A 20,906-nucleotide genomic window follows, 5' to 3' on the forward strand; every position below is an offset into this window, starting at 1 on the left:
TCTCGGCGTGTCACGCTCTCACTCACCTGGGGCTGGGCTGCTGGTGCGGGGCAGCATGTCTGGGCCGGGCTGGACGGGGGGTCTGCAGGCACACTGGCCCAGGTGGACACGTGCTCTTTCTTCCATGCAGGTGTGCTCCCCAGAAGGGGGGCCGCTCCCAGCCAACCCCTGGGACCAGACCAGCCCGGCCCAGCGCCCGCAGCAGCAGCCGCCCAGCCAGCCCCAGGGGTCACCCCCAGCCCCGTGTCAGCGCTGCCAGCCCAGCCGGGCTCTCCCGGACCCCGGGCAGCCCTGCCAGCCCCAGCAGCCACCCCCGGGTCAGCGCAGCTTGCCCCAGCGGTCACTTCTGGGCCCAGGTCAGCCCTGCCGACCCCGGCGATCACTTCTGGGCCCAGGTCAGTCCTGTCGGCCCCAGCGGCTGCTCCCAGCCCCAGATCAGCGCAGCCGGCCTCGGCGGCCACTCCTGGCTCCGCCCTCCAGGCCACGGTTGTCACCCCTAAGTTCCAGGCAGCGCTGCCGGCCCCTGCGCTCCCCCCCAGCCCCCTGCCACCTTTGCCAGCCCTTGCGCTCCCCCCCGGCCCCCTGCCACCTCTGTTGCTCCCTGCTGGCCCTCTGGCACCGCTGCTGCTGGCCCACGTGGTCGTGCTTGGCCCCGTGTCTGCACAGCCAGCCCAGCAGGGCATCCTCAGAACAGTGGTGCGGGCCCCTTCAGTCCCTGCTGGCCCACTGCCCGCACTGCCAGCCCCCCCGGTCACCCCTCCTGCTGCGTCCCCGCCGCCGGTCCAGCTGCTCTCCCTCAGGCCAGTGCTGCTGCCCCTGGCAGGCGCTGCTCACCCCATGCCAGTCCCGAAGGTCCCTCCTGGGTCAACCCGGTCACCCCCGTCAGCCCCAGCAATTAGTTGAGGCCCCAGAGAAGCATGGGCCCCCCAAATCTTCACTGCTGGGCCCCAGCCAGCCAAGCCAACAGAAGCAGCCACTCCTGGGCCCAGAGCAGAACTGCCGACGCAAGCGGCCCCTCCTGCACTCCAAACAGCCCTGCCAGCCCCCGCAGTCGCTTCTGGGCCCGGGCCCACCCTACAAGCCCCGGCCGCTGCTCCCCATCCCCAAGCGCCCCTCGCTTCTGGGGGAGCCCCCCCCGCCCCGCCGGCCACTCCTGGGGCCCCTGCAGCTTCGGCGGCGGTCCCTGCTGGACCTGGCCCTGGGCCGTCCCTGCTGGCCCCTACGGTCACAACGGACTCGATCCTCCACCCGCTCAGCCCGCCAGGCCCCATATGTGAGCCCAGGAGCCTGATGCCCGTTTCCCGACCACCATCTGTGGCTCCCTGGGCCCGGCTCCTCTGCTGCCCGAGCTGTGTTGCTGGACTGGTCTCTGTGCTGCGGCCGGGCCGTGTGCTGTGTTTGGCTCAGCAGAGGCAGAGCCCCAGGCAGGGCCACCACGGCCCAAGGCCTGCTAGCCGCCCAAGGCCACCTTCGCCAGGAAGAGAAGAGAGGACCCCCGTGTCTCCGCCCCCCCCCATGCCTGTTCCACCCCCCTGTGCCCGCTCTGTGCTGTGTGATTCACACATTCACACGCCCCTGGGAGGGGCTGCCGGGGGCCCCTCTGTTTCTCTGTGCCTCTGATGCCACATGTCCTTGTACATTGAGTCTGTGCACGCCCCCCAGGTGTGCCTGTGTGTGTGTGTGTGTGTGTGTGTGTGTGTGAGCTGCTGGCCTCACCCCCAGGGCCCCTCCCCTCTGGTCAGTGTGCATTCCTCGTGCCCCCCCTCCCCGCAGAATGTGGGTGCAGCCTTGTCCCGCCAGCCTTGCCTCCACCTCCAGGTCCTGTGACTGGAGGCGCGAGAGTGCTCAGGGCCATCTGTGGTCGAGTAGAAGCTGCTGGTGGCAAGGAAGGTCCCCCAGGACTGCCTGCCGCCAGTCACCACCCAGTCCAGTCACTGAAGTGGGTCAGCCCCCACCCCCAGCTCCGCACCAAGAGAGTCTCCAGGGCCCTGGGTCCTCGGTGCCCTCAGTGCCCTCTGCAGCCTTCCAGTTGCTGCCCCAGACGCCCCCTGCTGGGCAGACCCCACACTACAGAGCTCTGCCTCCGCTGTCCCTGGCCCAGGGCAGGCCACTCCAGTGCTGGGACTCCCTGGACAGCAGGGGCCCTGAGAGGGGCTGCAGCTGTCCGTCCGGGGAGTAGCATTGCCCCCTGGGGTGCCCTGGCCAGGCTCCCGCTCAGCCTCATGCCCCTGTCGCCTGCCGTGACAGGCATGTCCATGCTGACCCATCCTCGGGGTCCCGGTCTCCAGGCCTCCCCCTCCCCACTTGCTCACCAGGACCCTGCCTGTGGGGGCCTGACCAGCCGGGTGTGGGGTCCCCTAGTCCTCACTCAGGGCCTCCCAGAGACGCAGGGTTTATTTTTCTGATTGAAGACAATAAAAAGTGCCGTGCCATTCTTATAGCAGCGTCAGCGTTTGTGACTTAACAGGAGTGTCCTGCCTGATTGTGCTCCTTATACCCAATGAGCAGCGGGAGGGAATGTGTGGTGCGCTCAGGACCGGCTCTGCTGGCCTCTCCCTCAGCCCCTGCACTGGACGGGGACTCGGGCGTGTGCCCTGCCCTGAGCCCTGGGACCTGTGGGCCTTGTGAGTGCCTCTGCCCGGTCCGCATACCTGGTGCTGGGGCGCATCCCAAGGGGGGCCAGGATGAGCGTGGACCTTGCAGCCCCTGGGAGTGTCGGCCAATTTGTAGGGTGTGGGGCAGGGCCATGGGGACCCCCAGCCAGGGCCGGGGCTGCCCCACTTCCCATCTGGGCCACCCTGCTGTGAGCCTAGGGCCCTGTGTGATCGCAGGCTGAGAAAGGGGCTGGGGTTCTATTGGACCCCAGAGGGGCTTACAAACCCATGACCCCACAGCTGCTCTGGGTTCACAGCGCTGGGACCCTGGGGGGTGCCACCTGGGGAGGCCCACCTGCCGCAGGGGCGGCTGCAGCACCTGTCCTGGGGGCCCTGCTGGTGTTGCCTGGGGACAGCAGTCTGGAAGCGGGCTCTCCTATGGAGTGGCCACTAGGAGGCGCTGGAAGGTAAATGAATTTCTGAGCCACCTTGCTGGCCACAGGACACAGCTGGGGGAGTGGGGGTGGAGGCTTGGGCTCCCACCGATGAGCTGGCTCCAAGGTCAGGGGTGGGGGTGGGGTCCACTTTGAACAGGAAGTGAGGATGGATGAGTCTTTGAGGGGGGTCTTGGAGGTCTGGGGGAGGCCCCTGCTGCGCCAGGGATGCCTTGGATGGAGCCTGGGTGTCCGCTCCATGCCCGGCACAGGCCCTGCCTCCACCTCCCTGTCTGCAGGTGCAGTGCCCGGCCTGCTCTGGCTGCGGTTTTCAGGTGGAAGGGGGTGTCCGTGTAGGACCCGGGATGGCCACGCTGAGATGGAGTTGACTGTGCAGGGGCCCACTAAGGAGACCCTTGGGGTTCCCAGGGGTCAGGCACGAGCATGGGTCCTCCTGAAACACCCTCCAGGCTGAGGGAACCCCAGGAGGAGCTTGTCTTGTGAGCACGGGGGTGCCTTCGTGTGTCCCGGCTTCAGGTGAATGCCGATCACTCCCGCAAGCCCTGCCCTTCATTTTGATCAAAACCAGAGGGCCGCCCTCGCCACGGAGTTCTTCCTTCCGGGTCCTGAGCACCAGAGTGCGGCCAGCAGGGCCTCTGTTCCAGTCACGCAGTGTGTGAGGAGCGGCTGCTGGGCCAGACACCGACCGGCCGGCCTCCTCCCTGGGCAGAGGCTACCCTCACCCTAACCCAGAGGCACCCGCAGGTCCCCAAAGCCAGGCCAGGCCACTGTAAGGGAGATAGCGCCACATCCAGCCCTGCCCTCACCCAAGGGAGCTGGCAGGAAGTCCGCCAGAGCTGGGTGGGAGCCTGAGACGTCCCGTCTGGGCCCTGGAGGGTCTCAAGGCCCCGGTTACAGGCGCTCTGAGGTTCCGGCCCTTCGGCGGTTAGAGCCCTGCTCCCCTGCTCCCCTGAGGCTCCCGCACAGCAGCCTCCCTCCCCCGTTCTGCGGTTAGAACCCGGCTCCCCTGAGGCTCCCGCACAGCAGCCTCTCTCCCCCCTGAGGAGCCCATTGGTTCTGGGAGGCTCCGCCCGCCCTCAGTCAGGGTCAAGCCCCGAGTCCCACCCCCACCCCACGAGGTCCTCGGTGGCCTGACCCACTCCCCCCGCCCTCCTCTGCCTTCCTGGGGCTGACTCACTTGCGGTTCAGCTCCCGTACCCGTACCCTCCGCACACCTCCAGGCCCTCCCTGCCCTGGGTGCTGACTGCCCCATTTCTCATCTGCACCCCCACCAGCCCTGGACCCCGAGCCGCGAGCCTCGCTGGGGAAAGGAGACAATCGTGGGAGCGTCCTGGATGCTCCGCGTGTTGGCCCTTCCGGGCTGCTCCCCACATCCGTTTGCCGTGTCGGCTTGTCTGCCGTGTTTGGGGTTTTCTAATCATAAGACAGTTGCCAGATGGGCTGGTAGATCCTTCCGGAAGGTTCCCCTCCGTGCCACGGGCTGGCGGTGTGGCCTTGGGCGACGCAGCCCCCTGCCCTCGGTGCTGTCACCGCAGGATGGGGTCATGCTGCTCCTCCTGCAGGACCAGTGAGCCGGGTGCTGGGCTCCTATGACTGTGAGTGGTGCCTGCCCCAGCCCCTCCTCACGCGGGAGGTAGCTGGGGGCTGGCGATGGACTCTGGGGTTCCTCTGTGGTCCCTGCTGTCCCCGGCGTGCCACCCTCTGTGCCGGCCTGTGGGACGTGGGCAGCACCTGGAACCGGGGTCGCCTCCCTGAGTGCTGGGCGGCGTGCTGGCTGAGAGCCACAGCCTTGGTCGGTCAGACGCGCCGAGGGAGGTTTGCATCACCGTGGAAGCAGACGAAGCTAAGGGACAGAAGGGAGGGCGGGAGGCGGGAGGCGATGGGACCAGGACACGGAGCTGGACGCAAGGCCATGTGGCTTCCTGGGTGTGGCAGGGTCAGGGTCAGGGTTGGGCTGGGATGTGGGTCGTGTCCCCACAGCTTTGTGAGGTTAGAGTTATTTTCAAGTAAAAAGAAGAGTGTGAGCCCGGCCAGCGTGGCTCAGGGATTGAACATCGACCTATGAACCAGGAGGTCAGGGTTCGATTCCGGTCAAGGCACATGCTGGGGTTGCAGGCTTGATCCCCAGTGTGGGGCCTGCGGGAGGCAGCCAGTCACTGATTCTCTCTCATCATGGATGTTCCTATCTCTTTCCCTCTCCCTCTCTGAAATCAATAAAAATACATATATCTTGGCCACTCCTCTCATTGCCACTTAAACTCCACGGATCTCTGCTCCTCCCGTGAGCTGGGCACTTGGTGTCCAGGGAGGCTTGTGTGTGAAGAGCAGGAGCTGCCGCGGTGACAGGACAGGCACAGAGAGGCTGAGGGATGGCCCTGGGTCACACAGCCTGTGGCCTGATGCCAGCCTGGGGTTGTGGGGGGTCTGAAGAGAGGGGGAGGAGTTGCCACCCTGCTTGGTGTAGGGAAGGGGTGTGGCGACCACTGGGGAGGGGACAGAGCCAGCTGCAGACTCCTGTCCTTGAGCCTGTGTCTCCTTCCTGCCTGGGCTCCACACAGCTGGGCCACTTGCCCCCTACCCGCCCCTCCCTGGGCCGCCCCCTCGGGTGGAGCTGGGGCCTGACCCTGGCTGCCCCCCTCCCCACAGCAGGCGGTGCAGAGGCTCAGGCGCTTGCTGAGCCCTCTCTCTGTCCCCAGGTGAAGGCTGTCCTGTCCAGAGGGGGCGACCGCCACAGCGAGGACGAGGGCTTCCGAGAAGCCACCAGCTCCCGGCTCAGCGCCTCCCGGGACCAGCTCAGTGACGTGAGTACCCAGACCCAGGGAGTCTGCGGCAGCCTTCCTTGCGCAGACCCGCCAGCCGCTCAGTAAACAGCTTCTCACTTACCAGGGCTCCGCCGGGAGGGAGTTAGATGAGGACCGAGGCTGGTGGGAGCCGGTGGAGGCTGTGTGGCAGGGTGGGGGTCAGGTGGGGGCCCGCTGTCCAGCGGGCAGGCACAGGCTGGACACTCCGGTGGCAGGACTGGACTGGAGACAGGGGCTCTGGGAGCGAAATGGCTCGGACTTGGGGTGGTGGGCAGGGGTGGCTGCTGGCCTCAGCCTGATGCTGAGGTGGCCTGAGTCTGGGGACGCCTTTGCTGTCCTGGCAGGAGGTCCCTGAGCTCAGAGCCCTGGAGGTGGGAGGGGCCCGGGACCCCGTGAGGGGCTGACCCAGGATTTGGCCAGCGATGGGGAGACCAGACCAGGTGGCCCTGACCCCAGGGGTTTCAGGTCCCAGAGCTTGGAGGAAGGCTAGGGATAGGGGAGGGGTTCCTGGGGGAGGGGACCCTGGGAGGCCCTAGAGGAGGCCCAGGCTGGACCCCCAGCTGCAGGCGTGGCCGCCCTGGAGGCTGGAGGAGTGAGTTTTCCTCATTGTCATTTAAATGGAGGCCTGGGAGCGGTGAGGCCGAGGCTGCAGGAGGCTGATTGCCCGCTTGGTCTTTCCCACAAGATGGGAAAGGGGCCGCCCAGTTCCATCTCTGAGTGTCGGCCTGGAAGCAGGAAGCGGACTCTGGGCCCGCAGCCCAGCCACCCTGTCCGTCCGTTCGTCTGTCAGCAGGGCCTCCAGGCTGGAGACTGCCAGGGCGAACTCTGCACCTGGCAGGGGTCTGCCTGCGGAGGGGGGCGTCCCACAGCTGCAGCCCAGGCGGGACGGGTCCCTGTGCGGATAGAAGCAAGCTCAGTGCCCAGTGTGCTCTAGGCCCTGGTCTGCGGGTCCCCCCCAGCCCCATCCCGCCAGCCTGTGCCTTGGGGGCCAGCCCTGGGGGCCTCCCTGTGAGGCAGGGGTGAGACCCACCTCCGAACCACTTCCTCCCACGGCCTCCGGGCCACAGCTCATCCTGACTCCAAGGCCGGAGGTTCCCCGTCCAGCTCCTCCCGAAAGCCTTCCCGAGCTTCCCCTCCCAGTCTCTGGGAGGTTGGGGGTGGCACGGGGCAGGCTGGCAGGCACAGAGGGGCGTCCCCCCTGGGAGGGTTGGCCCCGTGAGGACTGAGCCAGGTGAGGACAGAGCACGTGTGGAACGCAGGCCCTCTAGGGGCCGACACTTGGCTCAGAGTTGAGGGATGTGGGGCCTGTGTGTGGGGGTGTTGGCCGGGCCATATCTGGGTCTCTGGGCCAAGGTCCGAATGGGGTCCTGGGTCTGTGAGGCTCAGCTGTGTCCTCGGTCCTGACCCCCAACCCCTGGTTCCCGCCAGGGCCCAGGGCGTGGTCTCTGGGCCTGTCTCAGGGTCACGGCATCTATGCCCAAGGACAGGGGTGCCCTGACCTTTCAGACGGGGCCCCGGGGTGGGCCTCAGAGGCCGGGTGGCGGTGGGGCTGTGAGCCTGGTTACCCTGGTTACGGATGTTCTCTTCCTTCCGCAGAGCTCAGCGCAGGCCTTCTCAGGCAGAGGCTATTCCGTAAGTCCCCCCCCACCCCACCCTCTGTCCCTCTCCCTCTCTCCCTGCATGTCCTGTCCCCTCCGGAGCCCCCATTGGAACCCTGCCCCGGGCGGACCCCAGGGTGGTCTTGTTGGCAGAGCTGGCCCGAAGCAGGTGTGCACAGGTTGGAGATGGGCTGAGGGGCGGAGGTTCCGAGGGAGAGGGTCCTGTCGGGTGGCACTTGGACTTGGGGGTCCTGGGCGTGGAGCAGCCGTTCCCCGGTGACCCCCCTGCCCCCCAGTACCTCGCTTGGCCTGGGCAGGCTGGCTGTGCAGGGCTCCCCTTCCGGCCCCCACCCCCATCCTTGGGGAACAGACTGCCCCCCCAGGACGTTACTCCTTTTCCCTGAAGTATCAGCAGGCCCAGAGCGCCGCGACAGCCAGGTGCCAGGTGTGGCTGGTGGCCGGCCCGGCAGGCCCTGGTTTACCAAGTTCAGAGCTGCAGGGCGGCTTTTTGTCGGGTGTGACTGACCCATTAGCCCAGCCGCCCTCCCCACCCAGCGGTGTTCCAGGGAAGGACCCGCCCTCCTCTGCAGCCTGGTGCCTGTCAGTCCTCACGGTCACGGTCACCGGTCACCACTAGCGCCTGGGCTCCCCACACTACAGTCAACTGGGAGCTGTGCCAGGGCCCGGCCCCAGCAGCACAGGCAGGCAGACCCGGGCGGAGGCATCGGTGACCTGTGTGATGCCGGTCAGATGGGGAGAGCCGGGTGGTGATTAGGAGGGGGCGGGGCCAGCACGCCCAGCAGCAGACTGGGCCCCTCTGTTGTGTGTGCATGTGGCTGGTGTGTCGTGTGCTTGCATGTTGATGTGTCTGTCACATGCACATCTTCATGTGGCCTGATGAGGCCGTGTTTGCCTGCACCTAGAAGTTCTATTTGTCTCTGGGCCGCCTGTGTGTTCTGTGCCCCGCATGCGTGTTCATCTGCACGTGTGTCTGGGTGTAGCAGATGCGCATGCATGTGTGAGTGGGTGTGTGCACGCCTCACATGTGTACCTGTATGTGAGTGTCTGGGTGGTGTGGCTGCACCTGTGCCAGTGACTCGTTCTGCAGGCGTGTGCCCGCGTCACCTGTGTGTGTGTGGTTGTCCTCCCTTCCCAGCAGCGTCCGCTCTAGGCGACACTGGCATTTGCCCTCTGACCTGGCTCATAGACGACACTCAAAGGGGCTTCATTTGCCCAGAGTTTCCCCAGCAAATCCCCAGCTACTGCGCATCCTCAGCAGCTTCTGTCCCAGACGCTCGCAGCCCTGCACAGTCGTCAGATGCTTGTCCGCCACGTACTAGTTAGAGAGCAACTCTCCTAATTCAGTTGCTTGCAACCAAAACACGTGATCTGTCCGCAGACACAGGGGCCTGGGGGCTTCCCTATGAAACCGAAATGGAGATCTAGAGCTGTGGAGGCCAGAGGCAGCATGGCCCCCGCCCCCCCTCAGGCACCTGGCCCCCCCTTCCCCACCCCAGGCACCTGGCCCCTCCCCCCTCCCCACCCCAAGCACCTGGCCCCCCCCCCGCCCCACCCCAGGCACCTGGCCCCCCGCCCCACCCCAGGCACCCCGTATTCCACACAGGAGGACCAGATTGGGGGTCATTGCCACCGTCTGTAAAGCCCCACCGCCTGGTTTGTTTGTGTATCACGGTCTGCCTGCCTGTGCTGCGGGGCCGGGTCCTAATGGAGGCCCAGGTGTGCCACCCCCGCTCCCACTGGGTGGTGTGGGGTCAGGCAGTGGGTGGGCCGTGGATTTGAGCTCCATCGCTTTGTGGGGACTGCGGGAGAAGCCACCGAGACACCCCCTCCCCCCCCCAGCCTGGCACGGCCCTTCCTCCAAGCCACTTTCCCAGAGGTTCCCGGACACATCGAGGTTCCGCCCACTTGTGGCTGTGTGTCCTGCATCTGGCTGTTTCCTGGGTTCAGCTCTGGGCGATTCTCCTACACCAAGGCCCTGGGTGGGAGGGTGCCCACGTGGTCATCCCACTGCAGTGTGGCCCCACCAGCTTCGGACCCACCGTGCTGCCCCTTGTGCCTGAGCCGTGGCCGGGCCCTGGAGCAAGACCTGGAAGCTCTGGACAAGCCATGGGGCCCTCGAGGCCCAGCACCTGCACCAGGAGCCACAGCGGGAGGGGCGGGCCGGGCCCTGGGAGCTGAGATTCAATTACACGGACAGGCCAGGCCGCCGGGCTCCGGGTGGGATTAATGCCAGCACTGCTCTGGTTAAGACTTTCGTGTCGATAAATAATTCATAGGCAGTTAGCGCTGCGAGTCTGACAACACGCGAACGTATTAATACAGTCGACTCCGCCACAGGTCAGCCTCGGGCGCAGGGCTGGGCCATGTTTTATTCATCCTGTGACACAGGCCCATTGATCTCCTGGCCCCACGGGCAGTGGGGAGCCGCGAACAAGGGGAGGGAGGCCTGGCCCCTGAGCATAGGAGGCTCCCCCACGAGACCCTGGGGTGGCGGCTGCTGGCCGTCCCCACGCACTTGTCGACTCATCGCGGCAGCCAGCGCTCCTCAGGCCACAGGCCAGAGGTTGAGGAGAACCCAGAAATCTCCTGGCAGCTGTGGAGGGAGGCCCCGGGGACAGGAGGGGTTAGAGGGGTCAGAGCAGAGTGCATGGAGGAGCCAGAGCCAGAGGAGCGGCACACGGCCCAGGCGGACCCTCCCATCACACGTGTGTGGCTGAGTGCCTGTGGAGACACAGAGATGTCAGGTTTCCCTCGGGAGTGACGCGGGGCACGGACCAGGGCTCGGGGACGGCGGGCAGGCTGCCCATTGGCAGTGGACGTGCTCCTGGGCTGGCGGGCATCCCCCCCCCCCCCCCCGCCCCGGGGACTGAGGGCCAAGGGCTGAGGGGTCGGGCTATTAGGGGAAGCCCCTGGTCAGGCCGAGGCAGCCCTCGTCCTCGCTGGCCCACCTGTGACAGGGCACGTGCGTGGGTTTCCGCTGCGGGTTTCGCTGGCGGAGGTGCCTGTGCTGGGCCCTCGGCGGCAGTAACCTCATTGCTCGCTCACGGAGTGATCGGTGCTCTGTTTGCTTTGAAGCCGAAACACCCACAGAAAGTGAATTGGCCGAGTGAGCCAGGGCTCGCGGACCCTCCTGGGTTCTGCATGACTAATTGGGCGCAGCCTCGACTTCCTGCTCCAAGAAGCCGGGCCCTTGGGGCGACACCCTGGCCTCAGTCCCCTCCCAGCCACCACGCAGGAGTCGCTGTGTGGTGCCCGGCAGCTGCCTCAGTCCCCCATTGTAAGCCAGTGAGTCCGCGGTGGTCCCCCCGCCAGCGGGACGCCAGGGGCCCTGTCTCCTGCCCCCTCCTGCCAGCCACGCAGGCCTGGGCTGGCACCGGGCGGAGCCCAGACCCAGGATGAGACTGGCCTTTCCATGCGGCCCTTCTGGCTGCTCCCAGCCCCGGCCCCTGCTGAGCCCTCAGGCGGCCTCTGCCCCACAGCCCGTCGGACGCTCATGGCCAGGGCACCGGGGAGGTGTTTTCAGCCACGTCACTCACTTGACCGGAGCGTGTCCTAATTGCAGTTGCTGGAAAGAGCTTTCCTTCTTTATGTCCTTTTGAGGGAATTGCTGTGGCTTCTAGAACAGTCTTTCCTTTAAAGCTCTGCTGACTGACGAGAAACGGGTTGGTTTGTTGATCACGGTCTTTCCTCACCTGCTGCGCTAATAATGTGGGGCCATTTCTGCTCGGCACAGCTTCAGGGCAAGCAGGTGGGCACCCCGACCCCTCCCTGCTGGCGGCGCCTCTGGCCAGGCCTGTCCTGACCCCTCATCATCCCCAGGGGTCTCCCCCCCCGACCGCTCGCCCTCCTTGCCTCCTTCATAGAGCTCAGCTGCCCAAGGCTGGGCCCCGCTGGGCCTGGGGTGAGGAGGGGCCTCTGCAGCCTGGGTTCCTGGTCCCACTGGCCTAGGACCCCCCCCAGGCCTGAGGCTCGGAGTCGGGGGTGGGTCTGCAGAGCCTCCTCCGTCCCTCCCACCCGCCCTCTCTGGTGTGAGCCTTGTGGCCTCCCGTGAACTCGCCTGGCCACCTGTGGGGCTCATGGCACTAACTCCCCTCTCTCTCCCCACAGTGTGACAGCGAGAGTGACGGGGACGACAAGGTAAGCCCTACGGACCCCCCAGCTGACTCGACCCACAGGTGGCCCTGAGACCTGGCAGGAAGGTGCTGGGGCTCCTGTGGGGTCAGGGGCACCTGGTCACACAGCTGGGACCTGGGCCGGCGAACAGGCGAATGTCCCACTGAGGCGTCGCAGGTGGTGAGGCAGGCAGGCTGGGACCCCTTGTGCCTGTGGGGGCCCTCAGGGGGGCTGGGCACGCAGGCCCGGGGGTCGATGTGCCTGCGGGCGCTTTGCGGGAGGCGGCCTGGAGGGCCCGCTGAGCACTGCCTGGTGTTTGGTCAGGTTTCTGTGAAACGGAGTGAGTTCCGTTGGGAGGCCTGGTATGTGGCTCTCGGCTCCGAGTCCTGGCCACGTCGGGCAGGCGGCGGGCAGGCGGCCCTCCTGGTGCTCAGTGGACAAGCCCATGCAGGTGTGGAGAGGGCTGGACAGGCCTGCGGAGGACGCCGGGGCCCAGGTGACAGCCATGGGGGGGGCGCAGCTGAGAGCGAGCGTTTTGTCCCAAGGCCTGGGAGGGGACGGAGGAGCAGTGTGGACAGCGAGGTCTGAGATGCCCGGGACCGGCCTCCAAGGGGAGCTGGCCCCAAAGCCCCGGGAGGGGTCGTCATTGTGGTCTGGCCCGAGGGGCAGATGGCAGAGGTGGCCAGCGTGTCCTGGGGCCCAGGGCCCTCCCCTCCGCCACCCTGGGGCCTGCGGGACGCCTGTGGGTCCCATGCCCACAGCGCCTGGGTGCTGGGACGTGTCTTCCCGAGGAGCTGCCTGTCACCCCGTCTGTAATGAGTCCGACTGGGCACCTGGGGAGAGGGCTGAGCCGGCACATCGCCTTCAGCGCCTCCTTTCATTGGGAACCACTCTTTGGAAATGCTCTCTGAAACCAAGGGCTGCCATGAGGGGCAGAGGGAGGGTTCCTGAGCTGCTGGCTGCTCCGTCCACGCCCCGTCGGCCGGCACTACAGTTGCTGCCCACAAGCTCCGCCTGCCTGGCCCCGTCAGTGCTGGTCTTGGCGAATTTTTCCCTGCACCCCGGGGTCTAGCCAGGACACGTCCTTCACAGCAGCTCTGCCTCCCAGCCCTCCCTCCGGGCGTCAGGGAGCAGGGGCCAGCCACCCTGCACACGGCCCCCTCAGTCAGGAGCTGCTGCTGCTGTAACAGAAACCAAACTCGACACTGACAATAGCCGTCTGTCCCTGTGGCCGTCCGTGGCGTGTGGCTCCCACCCTCAGTCTCGTCTGGGTCCGAGGAGGCAGCTGTGGCACCAGCCGTGTCATTTGCACCGTTTTCCCGCTCCGTCGATCATGAGGGCTGGCACCTCTGCACGGCGAGGCAGGGACGAGGGTGCAAGCGTCCGGGGGCTGGAGCAGAGGGTGAGCCCAGAAGGGCCACGTGGCGTAAATCACAGCATGAAGTTCAGGTCTTATTCCAAGTGCGTCCGGCGCCACCACCCCGGGAGGTCCCTGCTGCACGGCCTCGCCAGGTGTCCTCAGGGCTCGGCCCTCCTGGCTGCAGGGGCACCGTGCACCGTGGTCCAGCCCCTCAGCATCCTCCATGGACACACTGATGGTCCCAGAGTTGGGGGTGGTGAGCAGCTGGGTGGCAAGAGACCCGAGTTCCCGCCCTCCTTGCCCCGGCGCAGTCTCTGGCAGCGAGTAACCCTCTCCAGGCCCATCAAGCAGGCCCGGGGGACACTCGCCTGGGACCTCGGAACAAGTGGCCACCCCTCCTGCTCTCCCCACTGCAGCCAGGCTGACCCGTGAGGATCCCCACCCCAAGCAGAGAGAAGGGCCTCTGCCCCCTGGGCACCCCAACTTCCTTTCTCTGGCACCGGCCAGGTGAGGCCGTTCACAGACCTGGGGGTTGGGGGGCTGGTGCAGGCAGGAAGGCAAGTGCCTCCAGGCATTTCCGGCACGTGACCGCGAGGGCGCAGGAGGGGAGACCAGCATCACCTGCAGCAGTGCCTGGCATCCACAGGCACCTCCCCCACCCTTGCTGGGCCCTTGGGACTCATGCCCACAGAGTTGGGACAGGCTGGCTTGTCACGTTCCCTGACGCACAGGGGGCCGGAACCAGCATGGCTGCTCTCGGGGGACAGGCCAGGAGAAGGGGCAGCTGAATGTGCAGGTTGGGTGGGCAAGAGAGCGGGGAGCTGCTCTGTGCCCTGGGTCTGTCTGCACAGACTCAGCAGGTGCTGGGCACGGGGACAGCAGGACAGGCGGGCAGCCCCCCACGGCCTCTCTGGATGGGCCGCAGGGAGGCCTGGGCTCCGTGCTTCCGGCCAGTTCGCTCGTCCCAAACCTGCCAGGGTCTGAGGTTCCCTCTCAGCCAGCAGCAGCCTGGAGGCTGGCCTGCAGACAAGACAGAAAACCTCTTCCAGCCTCCCCTGTGAATGCCCTCCCATCCGTCCGCCCTCCTGATGCACAGGCCCCGCCCGCGACCTCTGTGTCCAGTCAGTGCTGCAGACCTCCCACCCCCACCCCAGCCCTCTCGCCGCCATGGTCCTCCCACCTCCTCCAGATGGCCCGCCCACCACTCGGTAGTTTGCGTCTGCTTTTTTTATTGGAAAAATATGGGGTGAAAATTGTGTGGGGCTCATTAGGGGGCCAGCTGGGCCTGGGCTGGCTGCCTGCCGTCTGCCCGAGTGGCCCACCAGGTGGCTGGCTGGCCAGCACTGCTTTCCATCCCCTGCCTGTGGCCACAACCCCCCTCAAGGGATGTCTGTCTGTCCAGCCTCTGCCAGACGCCTTGCCAAGTCATGCTCCCAGCGCTCGGCCTCTGCCAGCTCCGGGGCTGCGGGAACGGGGCTGGGCCCTCCGTGGACAGCAGTTCGGCTCCCTGGCCAGCCCCCTCCTCCGAGCCTGTGCCCTTTGCTCACTGGGGCCCTCATGGTGCCGGTGGCCTGGGAGGGAGGCGAGTGTTCTGGACACTGACCTGAGCCCCTGGCCTGGGATGAGCCGAGCAAGTCCACCTCCTCAGAGACGGAGGTGTGTCCTCCCGAGATAGGCGGGGCCACGGCAGCTTAGAGGTGGGCGCCCTCCATCCCAGTGACTGCGTGGGTTTCCCCACATCACCCCCAGGGTGGCCTGGCCCTGCCTGCTGCTCTGGAGCCGGGTGGGACCGGCTTCCGCCCACCAGGGCCCGTCTGCCTGCTGGTGTCTCTCTCAGGAGCGGGGAGGGCAGAGCTGGCATAGGACAGGTGTGGGGCGCTGTCATCCTCCAGCCCCAGGCACTGACCTCGCTGCTCCCTGGGCGAGGGAGCATCCATACTCGCCCTGATCTGGTAGCGGCGATGGGGTGGCGACCGCTCGGACCGAGCAGCAGCCCGGCGGGCAGATCCGCGCCTCCGGGCTGGATTAGTCGGGCCTGCCCGCGCCCCGCCTCCGCCCCGCCCGCCAAGCTCCTCGCCTCCGCCGGTGCCCTCCGCCGCGCCCGACGGGCTGGGGCCCCGAGCATCGCAGAGCACCCCGAGCCCCAGCGGCGCGGCGGACCTGCGCCCCCGGCCTGGGCGCCGGCTAGGAGGGCGCGGGAGGGACACCCGACAGGCCGAGTTCGGGGTGGGGGAACCCGCGCTCCGCTGTCCGCGTCCGTGGCTCCCGCTCCGGCCGGAGGACTCGCTGCGATCGCCTGCGGAGCGCGCCGACCCCGGGCGCCGGCAGTGAGTTCGCGGCGGAGGCTTCCGGGAAAGACTCAGGACTCGGGGGCCGGGTCCAGAGAGCAGCCGTCCCCCCAGAGCAGCTGATGCAGGAGGGCCCCCGTGCTGCGTCCCTGTCTCTCTCAGGAGCCGGGCGCGGGAAGACCCAGCGCCTTTGACCAGGCGCGCTGGGCGCGGGGTGCAGTCCGGCTGGGGGGCCCGGGCAGGCCAGGTGCTGGGGGGCGAGGTGGGGGGGGCGCCTTTGTCTGTGCCCTGGCGCAACCTGGCCGCCCGGTCCCGGGCCGCAGCCCTGCCCGGCCCGAGGCGGGGTTCTTTGTCTGGGGCGGGGCGCGCCCGTGCCGCGTGTCTCCTCCGAGGCTGCCCAGCCGGTCGAGTCCAAAGACAAAGCGCGGTGGCCGCCAGGGGTTGCTCCCCCAGAAGTCAGTGCTGCCCTGACCCTGCAGCCGGGACCTCCCGCCTGTACTTTGACCTGGAGTGACCCCTGGCTCCCACCCAACCGGCTCGGGTGGGGAAGGACAGGGCTGCCACTCCCGGGTCACGTCTCAGCAGATAATCCCAGGAAGTGACTGTCCCGGGTCGGGTCCCTGCAGAACAGGAAGGACCCTGGACCCGGTGCAGGCGGCCTCTGAGCACATGCTGGGCGGGGCCCCCACCTCCACCCCGCCAGGTGCCAGGCCTCTGGGGGAGCCCGCCTGCCCCTGCCCAGGGCCCCTGCGGACCGGGATCCCTCGGCTTCCCTGAGCAAACTTTAACTTCGGCAGCCGGACGAGGGGACTGACGAGCTGGAAGAGCGGCCTCCCTCAGCCAGGACGGCATCCCCGGGGGCTGGAGGGTGCCTCTCCCACCCTGCCCTCGCTCCCCTGGCTCTCCTGGTGTCTGGGCCCCGCCTCCTGGCCCGGTGCTCTGGGCTGGGTCCTTGAACCGAACCAGACCCGGGGGGGCGGGGAGGCCTGCGGCCTTAGATGCACTTGCCCCCAACCCCCACCTGGGCTTTCTAAGGGACTGGTCTGCAGTTCCCTTCTGACCCGGCTGCTGGGCCAGCGATGCTCCTCCAGTCAGGGGCAGCCCACCCACGGCACACCCACTCTCACACCCGCTCCCCTCCCCCGTGCCCCCGAGATCCCACAGACCTGGTCACTGTCTTTGGGGGGGGGGGGGGCAGGGCCTCAGCCCCTCCCTCCCTCCAGCACCTCCCACCCAGGGCCCAGCCCGGGAAGGTGACAGCTGCCAGTTCATCGCCATCAGCCACTGGCAGTGTCTCAGGTCGGGGACCCTGAAGACAGGGAAGGGGCCTGGGACCAGGCGGGCAGGCATGCCAGTGCCCCCAGGGCTGACACCCCGCCCACCTCCCCTGCAGACCCCCAGCTTAGGTAGCCTCCCACCCACATGGGGACTCAGCAGGGCTCTAACAACTGATCAGCTGCTACTCACCATGTAGAAGGTGCCGGAAAAAACACGGGAAGAGGTCACAGCAGTGGTGCCTGTGTAGGCGTGGACCGAGCCTGTGTCCTGTGGGTGGGTGAGGAGTCACAGGCGGGCTCCGTGGTCTGGCAGGGAGGGGAGACCCTCCACTGTCCCCCTCAGTCGGGTAGGGAGGTGGGGCCTGTGGTGCCTGCTCCCTCCCACCTTTGTGCCAAGGGGGGGGGGGGAGGCGGGGGGAGTTGTGTCCCTGGCAGTCGGGTCCTGCCCCTGCCTGTCGTCAGCTGTGTGTTCAGGATGCATTTGCTGCCTTGTTCTTCCTGGTCCCAGTTTTGGGGATGTCCTCATGGGGTGCACCTTTGGTGCTTCAGTCAGCCCACCGACAGCAGCCCCTGGCTGCCTTGTGCACCCGAAAGCCCAGGGTGGGGCATCTGCAGACCCCAGCAGAGGGAGGGCTGGGAGATGCGAGCGTGGGTGACGAGAATGTGGGCACTGGTCACGGTGAAGGCTGCTCAGGGCACTGCACCTGTCAGCTGGACGCCTTCAGCGGTGACTGGTACGCGGCTTACAGTCCAGGGAGAAAGGTCTATGGGGGACTCCACGTCCCGACCCCGACCGCCCTCGCGGCTGCCTCCCAGGAGTGGTGAGGTGGGGACGTTCCTCTTTGCCCAGCCCCGGGAGTCCACGCTGCCCTGGGCACTGGGCTCAGCACTGTGACCATGGTCCCCAGGCCTGTGACGGGCCTGGTGCAGGGAGGTCTGAGGCATGGCGGGCCGTGTCCTGCCGTCCTGGCTGTGGGTGGGGGCACCGTGGGCTCTGCTCCATCACCCACCTCGAGGCCCAACGGAGCCTGGGCTCCCGAGTCCCCGCCCACCTGGCAGGGCCACACCGAGCCCTCTCATTGCCACTGAGCAGGGCCGAGTGTCCTGTGTGGCCACCCTCCCACGTGGGGCTGTGGCTCAAGAACCTGCCCAGACCTGACCCCTGGTGCCAGGGCAGGGCTCAGGGCCGTTTACCCTCTGGCTCTGACCCTCCTCTCTCTTCCAGGCATCTGTGGGCTCCGAGAAGCTCTTTGCCCCGGCAGCTGAGAAAGGTAAGAGCACCTGTGGCCGGGCTCCAGCCTCAGGAAGGACCGGTTCTCCGGGGGTCAGCAGGGGGCCTTCGCTGGCCCCGCGAGTGGGCGGTGGGGGCTGGGCCCTGGCTGTGACCTCGCAGGCTATGGGCCGCATGAAATGTGGGGCTCACGGGCTCATTCCGGGGGCCCTCTCTCCACAGGCCCCACGCTAGGCGAGAAGTCGGAGGCCAAGGCCGGGCTGGCACCCAAGATCTCGGGCCTGGAGCGCAGCCGCGAGCAGAGCACCGAGCCGCCCTTCCTGCCCTCCGTGCGCAGCCCTGTGCCCTCCAGTGGCCCAGTGCCCGGCACCCCTGCCAGCCCGCAGATCAAGAAGGAAGCACTTGCCCTGCCCCGCCTCACCCCGCAGCCGCCACCTGTGCCCCCGCAGCCCCGGGCTCCGCTCCCGACACACGTGCCTCTCCCCCTGGGCGCTTTCCACGGCCACTGCCACGGTCACGGCCACGGCCACGGCCACGGCCAGGCTGTGCACAGCAGCCTGCTGGGCCTCAGGTAGGCCCTGGCCTGGCCCGTGTGGGCTGGGCGCAGACCCTGGGGCAGGCTGGTAGGTAGGGGCGCCCTCAATTGCTGGCACTGAGCCCCCCATCCCTACAGCAGGAGCAGCAGCGCCAGCAGCAGCGCCAGCCTCGGGCTCACAAAGCACGCATCCCTGTCGCCGCTCGGGCCAGGCACGCACCTGTCTACCTCACACCTGGCGCTCCGCTCCCAGGCCCAGCACCAGCACCACGCGGCCATGTTCGCTGCCCCTGCGACACTGCCCCCGCCCCCGGCACTGCCCGCCAACAGCCTGGTCCTCCCGGGACACCCCGCCGGTAGGTCCGGGTCACCGCCCCCTCCCTGAGATCCTCACTCCTGGGCAGGTGGCAGGACAGGCTGGGGGAGGGGTGCAGCCCCCCAAGGCACAGCCTCTCCCTGGGCCAGGCCCAGTGCCACCTGACCACAGAGCCCCAAACGCCGTGGCCCAGAGGGGCCTTCCCTGGGGTCCCACTGCCAGGCCTCTGTGCACAGGTGGGCTGCGTGCAGACACAGGCCTGCTCCATCTGGAGCCCCTCCGGGCTGGCCAGGCAGCTGGGACGGGGACTGGAGGCTGCCCAGAGCCTGCTGGCCTCTTCCTGCTCCGTCCCTATTGGGGGCGAGGCTCTCTGGGTGCAGCCGAGGGGTCTGAGATGAAGCGGCCCCTCCCGGCTTGGTTCCGGCAGCTGCCCTCGGGGTCGGGGTAGGTCCCTCATGTTTCTCCACGGGTCTCCTGTCCAGTCTTCCCAACATCGGAGTCAGCCGGACCGGCTGGGCAGCTCAGGGCCGGGCTGGGCAGCTCAGGGCCGGGCTGGGCCAGGACAGGGCGGGCGGCCCGGCGGGCAGGCTCCGCGGCCGTGGCCCGGGCTCACGGTCTTCTCTCTTGCCTTTAGATGCCAGCCTGTTGATCTCATTCAGCCCGCCAATCATGTATTGCCAGCCTCATGCGGGGATTCTGATTGGTACTTGGTCACAGGCCCCTCTCTTCCCTCCACCCTGGGGCCCGCACCTAGCGAGCGGCCACCACGGCTTGGCCTGCCGAACCCGGGAGTGCCAGGTGACTATCCGCCTCGCCCCGCCCGAGCCCGCGGCCGACGCGCCTCTGTCTCTCTCTTTTTCTCTTGTAGATCGCGAGCTGCTCAGGCAAGAGCTGAACGCGCGTTTTCTGGTCCAGAGCGCTGAGCGGCCCGGCGCCCCCCTGGGCCCGGCGGCTCTGCTGCGGGCGGAATTCCACCAGCACCAACACACACACCAGCACACACACCAGCACCAACACACATTCGCCCCCTTCCCCGCGGGGCTGCCCCCGACGCCGGCCCTGCTGCCCGCCGCACCCCCGCCGGTGCGTAGGCCCAGCTGGCGGGACCGGCAGGCACACTCTCACCTGCACGCAGGCTGCCACCACCCGCTCTGTCCGTCTGGCCTCCGCCCCCTCCTGGTCTTGCTCTAGTCCCGTCCTGGGTTTGGCAGGCACCCCGTGTGCACACACCTGGGACGTGGTCTTGGGCCCAGCGGTCCTCACACGGGGCCCTGGACGTCAGTTTGCAACAGGACAGCAGGGCTGCGGCCCCTCGTGTTCCCCAGGCCACAGGGCCTGGCCTCCTGATCCAGCTGCTCTGTGTCAGGGGGAGGCCACGAGGCCACTCAGCCCCCCCCGCCCTCCCCCCCCCCGGCCCTGCCCCAGCTGGGCCACCCCCCTGGGCTCTATGCCCCCATGTGCAGCACCTCCTCCCGTCTCGGCTGCCACAGCAGAAGGCCTGGCAGCGAGTGTGCTTCGGGGAGCCCTGGTCAGCTGGCTGCAGCCCAGCCCAGGAGGCTGGATGGCCGCCTAGGCCCCCTCAGGGCCTGCTGGGGTGGTGGGTACAGGCCCCTGGAGGGCCTCCGTGTGCAGGACCGCCTCACCTTCCCTCTCTCCCCTCTAGTTGGACAAGTACACGCCCACGCTGGACAGCCCCTACCTGCGACATTCCAACGTGAGTGGCCCTGCCTCTGGCCCCCGTGTGGTCCGCTGGGCGCCGGGCCAGGCTGGGGCTGTGGGGTGGGGGGCGATTGTGCTTCTAAACAGGAGGGTGGGGGCCCAGAGGGTGGGGCCGGTGTCCCCCCAGGACCCGAGTGCTCAGCTGGAGCCTGGACGCCCCCCCTTTCTCTCTTGCAGTTTTTCCCGTCCTTCCCGCCCGCCATCCCAGGACTGCCCTCCCTGCTCCCACACCCAGGCCCCTTCGGGTCCCTGCAGGGCGCTTTTCAGCCCAAGGTACTGGCTGTTCCTGGGAGGCGGGGAGGCCCGGGGTGTCCCAGGGGTAGGGGTGGCAGCATGCGGAGGGCACCCAACACACACACCTCCCCTGGGGACTCAGCCTGGAGGCAGAGCCCCAAACCCTCAGTGGGGCCCCAGTCTGGGCAGCAGCTTAGCAGCGGGGAGCAGTGCAGGGTACGGTCGTGGAGGCAGGAGGCGCCTGAGGCCTGGCCAGGGACTGGGCTCCCTCTGCTCCCTCCCTGCATCTCACTATCGAGCCCTTTCCTCCCCCTGAGCCCAGGAGGCAGGGGGCGGAGCCAGGCCCCCCGGGGGGCGGCGCGCA

General features: G+C 67.7%; 1 protein-coding gene across 8 annotated transcripts in view; it reads left to right on the plus strand.

The window, feature by feature from the left end:
- The window catches only part of FBRSL1 (fibrosin like 1), a 32,960-nt gene that overhangs the window by 7,057 nt on the left and 4,997 nt on the right, over positions 1 to 20,906 (plus strand). For 3 of the 8 annotated variants that reach the window (XM_070399191.1, XM_070399195.1, XM_070399193.1), the window contains exons 3-12: positions 5,746 to 5,850; positions 7,447 to 7,482; positions 11,577 to 11,606; positions 17,733 to 17,778; positions 17,961 to 18,309; positions 18,412 to 18,629; positions 19,224 to 19,292; positions 19,458 to 19,672; positions 20,253 to 20,303; positions 20,486 to 20,581. In XM_070399191.1, coding sequence (XP_070255292.1) covers positions 5,746 to 5,850; positions 7,447 to 7,482; positions 11,577 to 11,606; positions 17,733 to 17,778; positions 17,961 to 18,309; positions 18,412 to 18,629; positions 19,224 to 19,292; positions 19,458 to 19,672; positions 20,253 to 20,303; positions 20,486 to 20,581 — 1,215 coding nt within the window. Of the gene's footprint in view, positions 1 to 5,745; positions 5,851 to 7,446; positions 7,483 to 11,576; positions 11,607 to 17,732; positions 17,779 to 17,960; positions 18,310 to 18,411; positions 18,630 to 19,223; positions 19,388 to 19,457; positions 19,673 to 20,252; positions 20,304 to 20,485; positions 20,582 to 20,906 lie in introns of all 8 variants that reach the window. The other 5 variants (XM_070399197.1, XM_070399199.1, XM_070399196.1 and 2 more) reach the window with 3 other exon arrangements.

The sequence above is a fragment of the Myotis yumanensis genome, unplaced genomic scaffold (assembly GCF_028538775.1).
Source record: "Myotis yumanensis isolate MYYU_CA2020_CCGP unplaced genomic scaffold, mMyoYum1.0.hap1 SCAF_19, whole genome shotgun sequence".
Lineage (NCBI taxonomy): Eukaryota > Metazoa > Chordata > Mammalia > Chiroptera > Vespertilionidae > Myotis > Myotis yumanensis.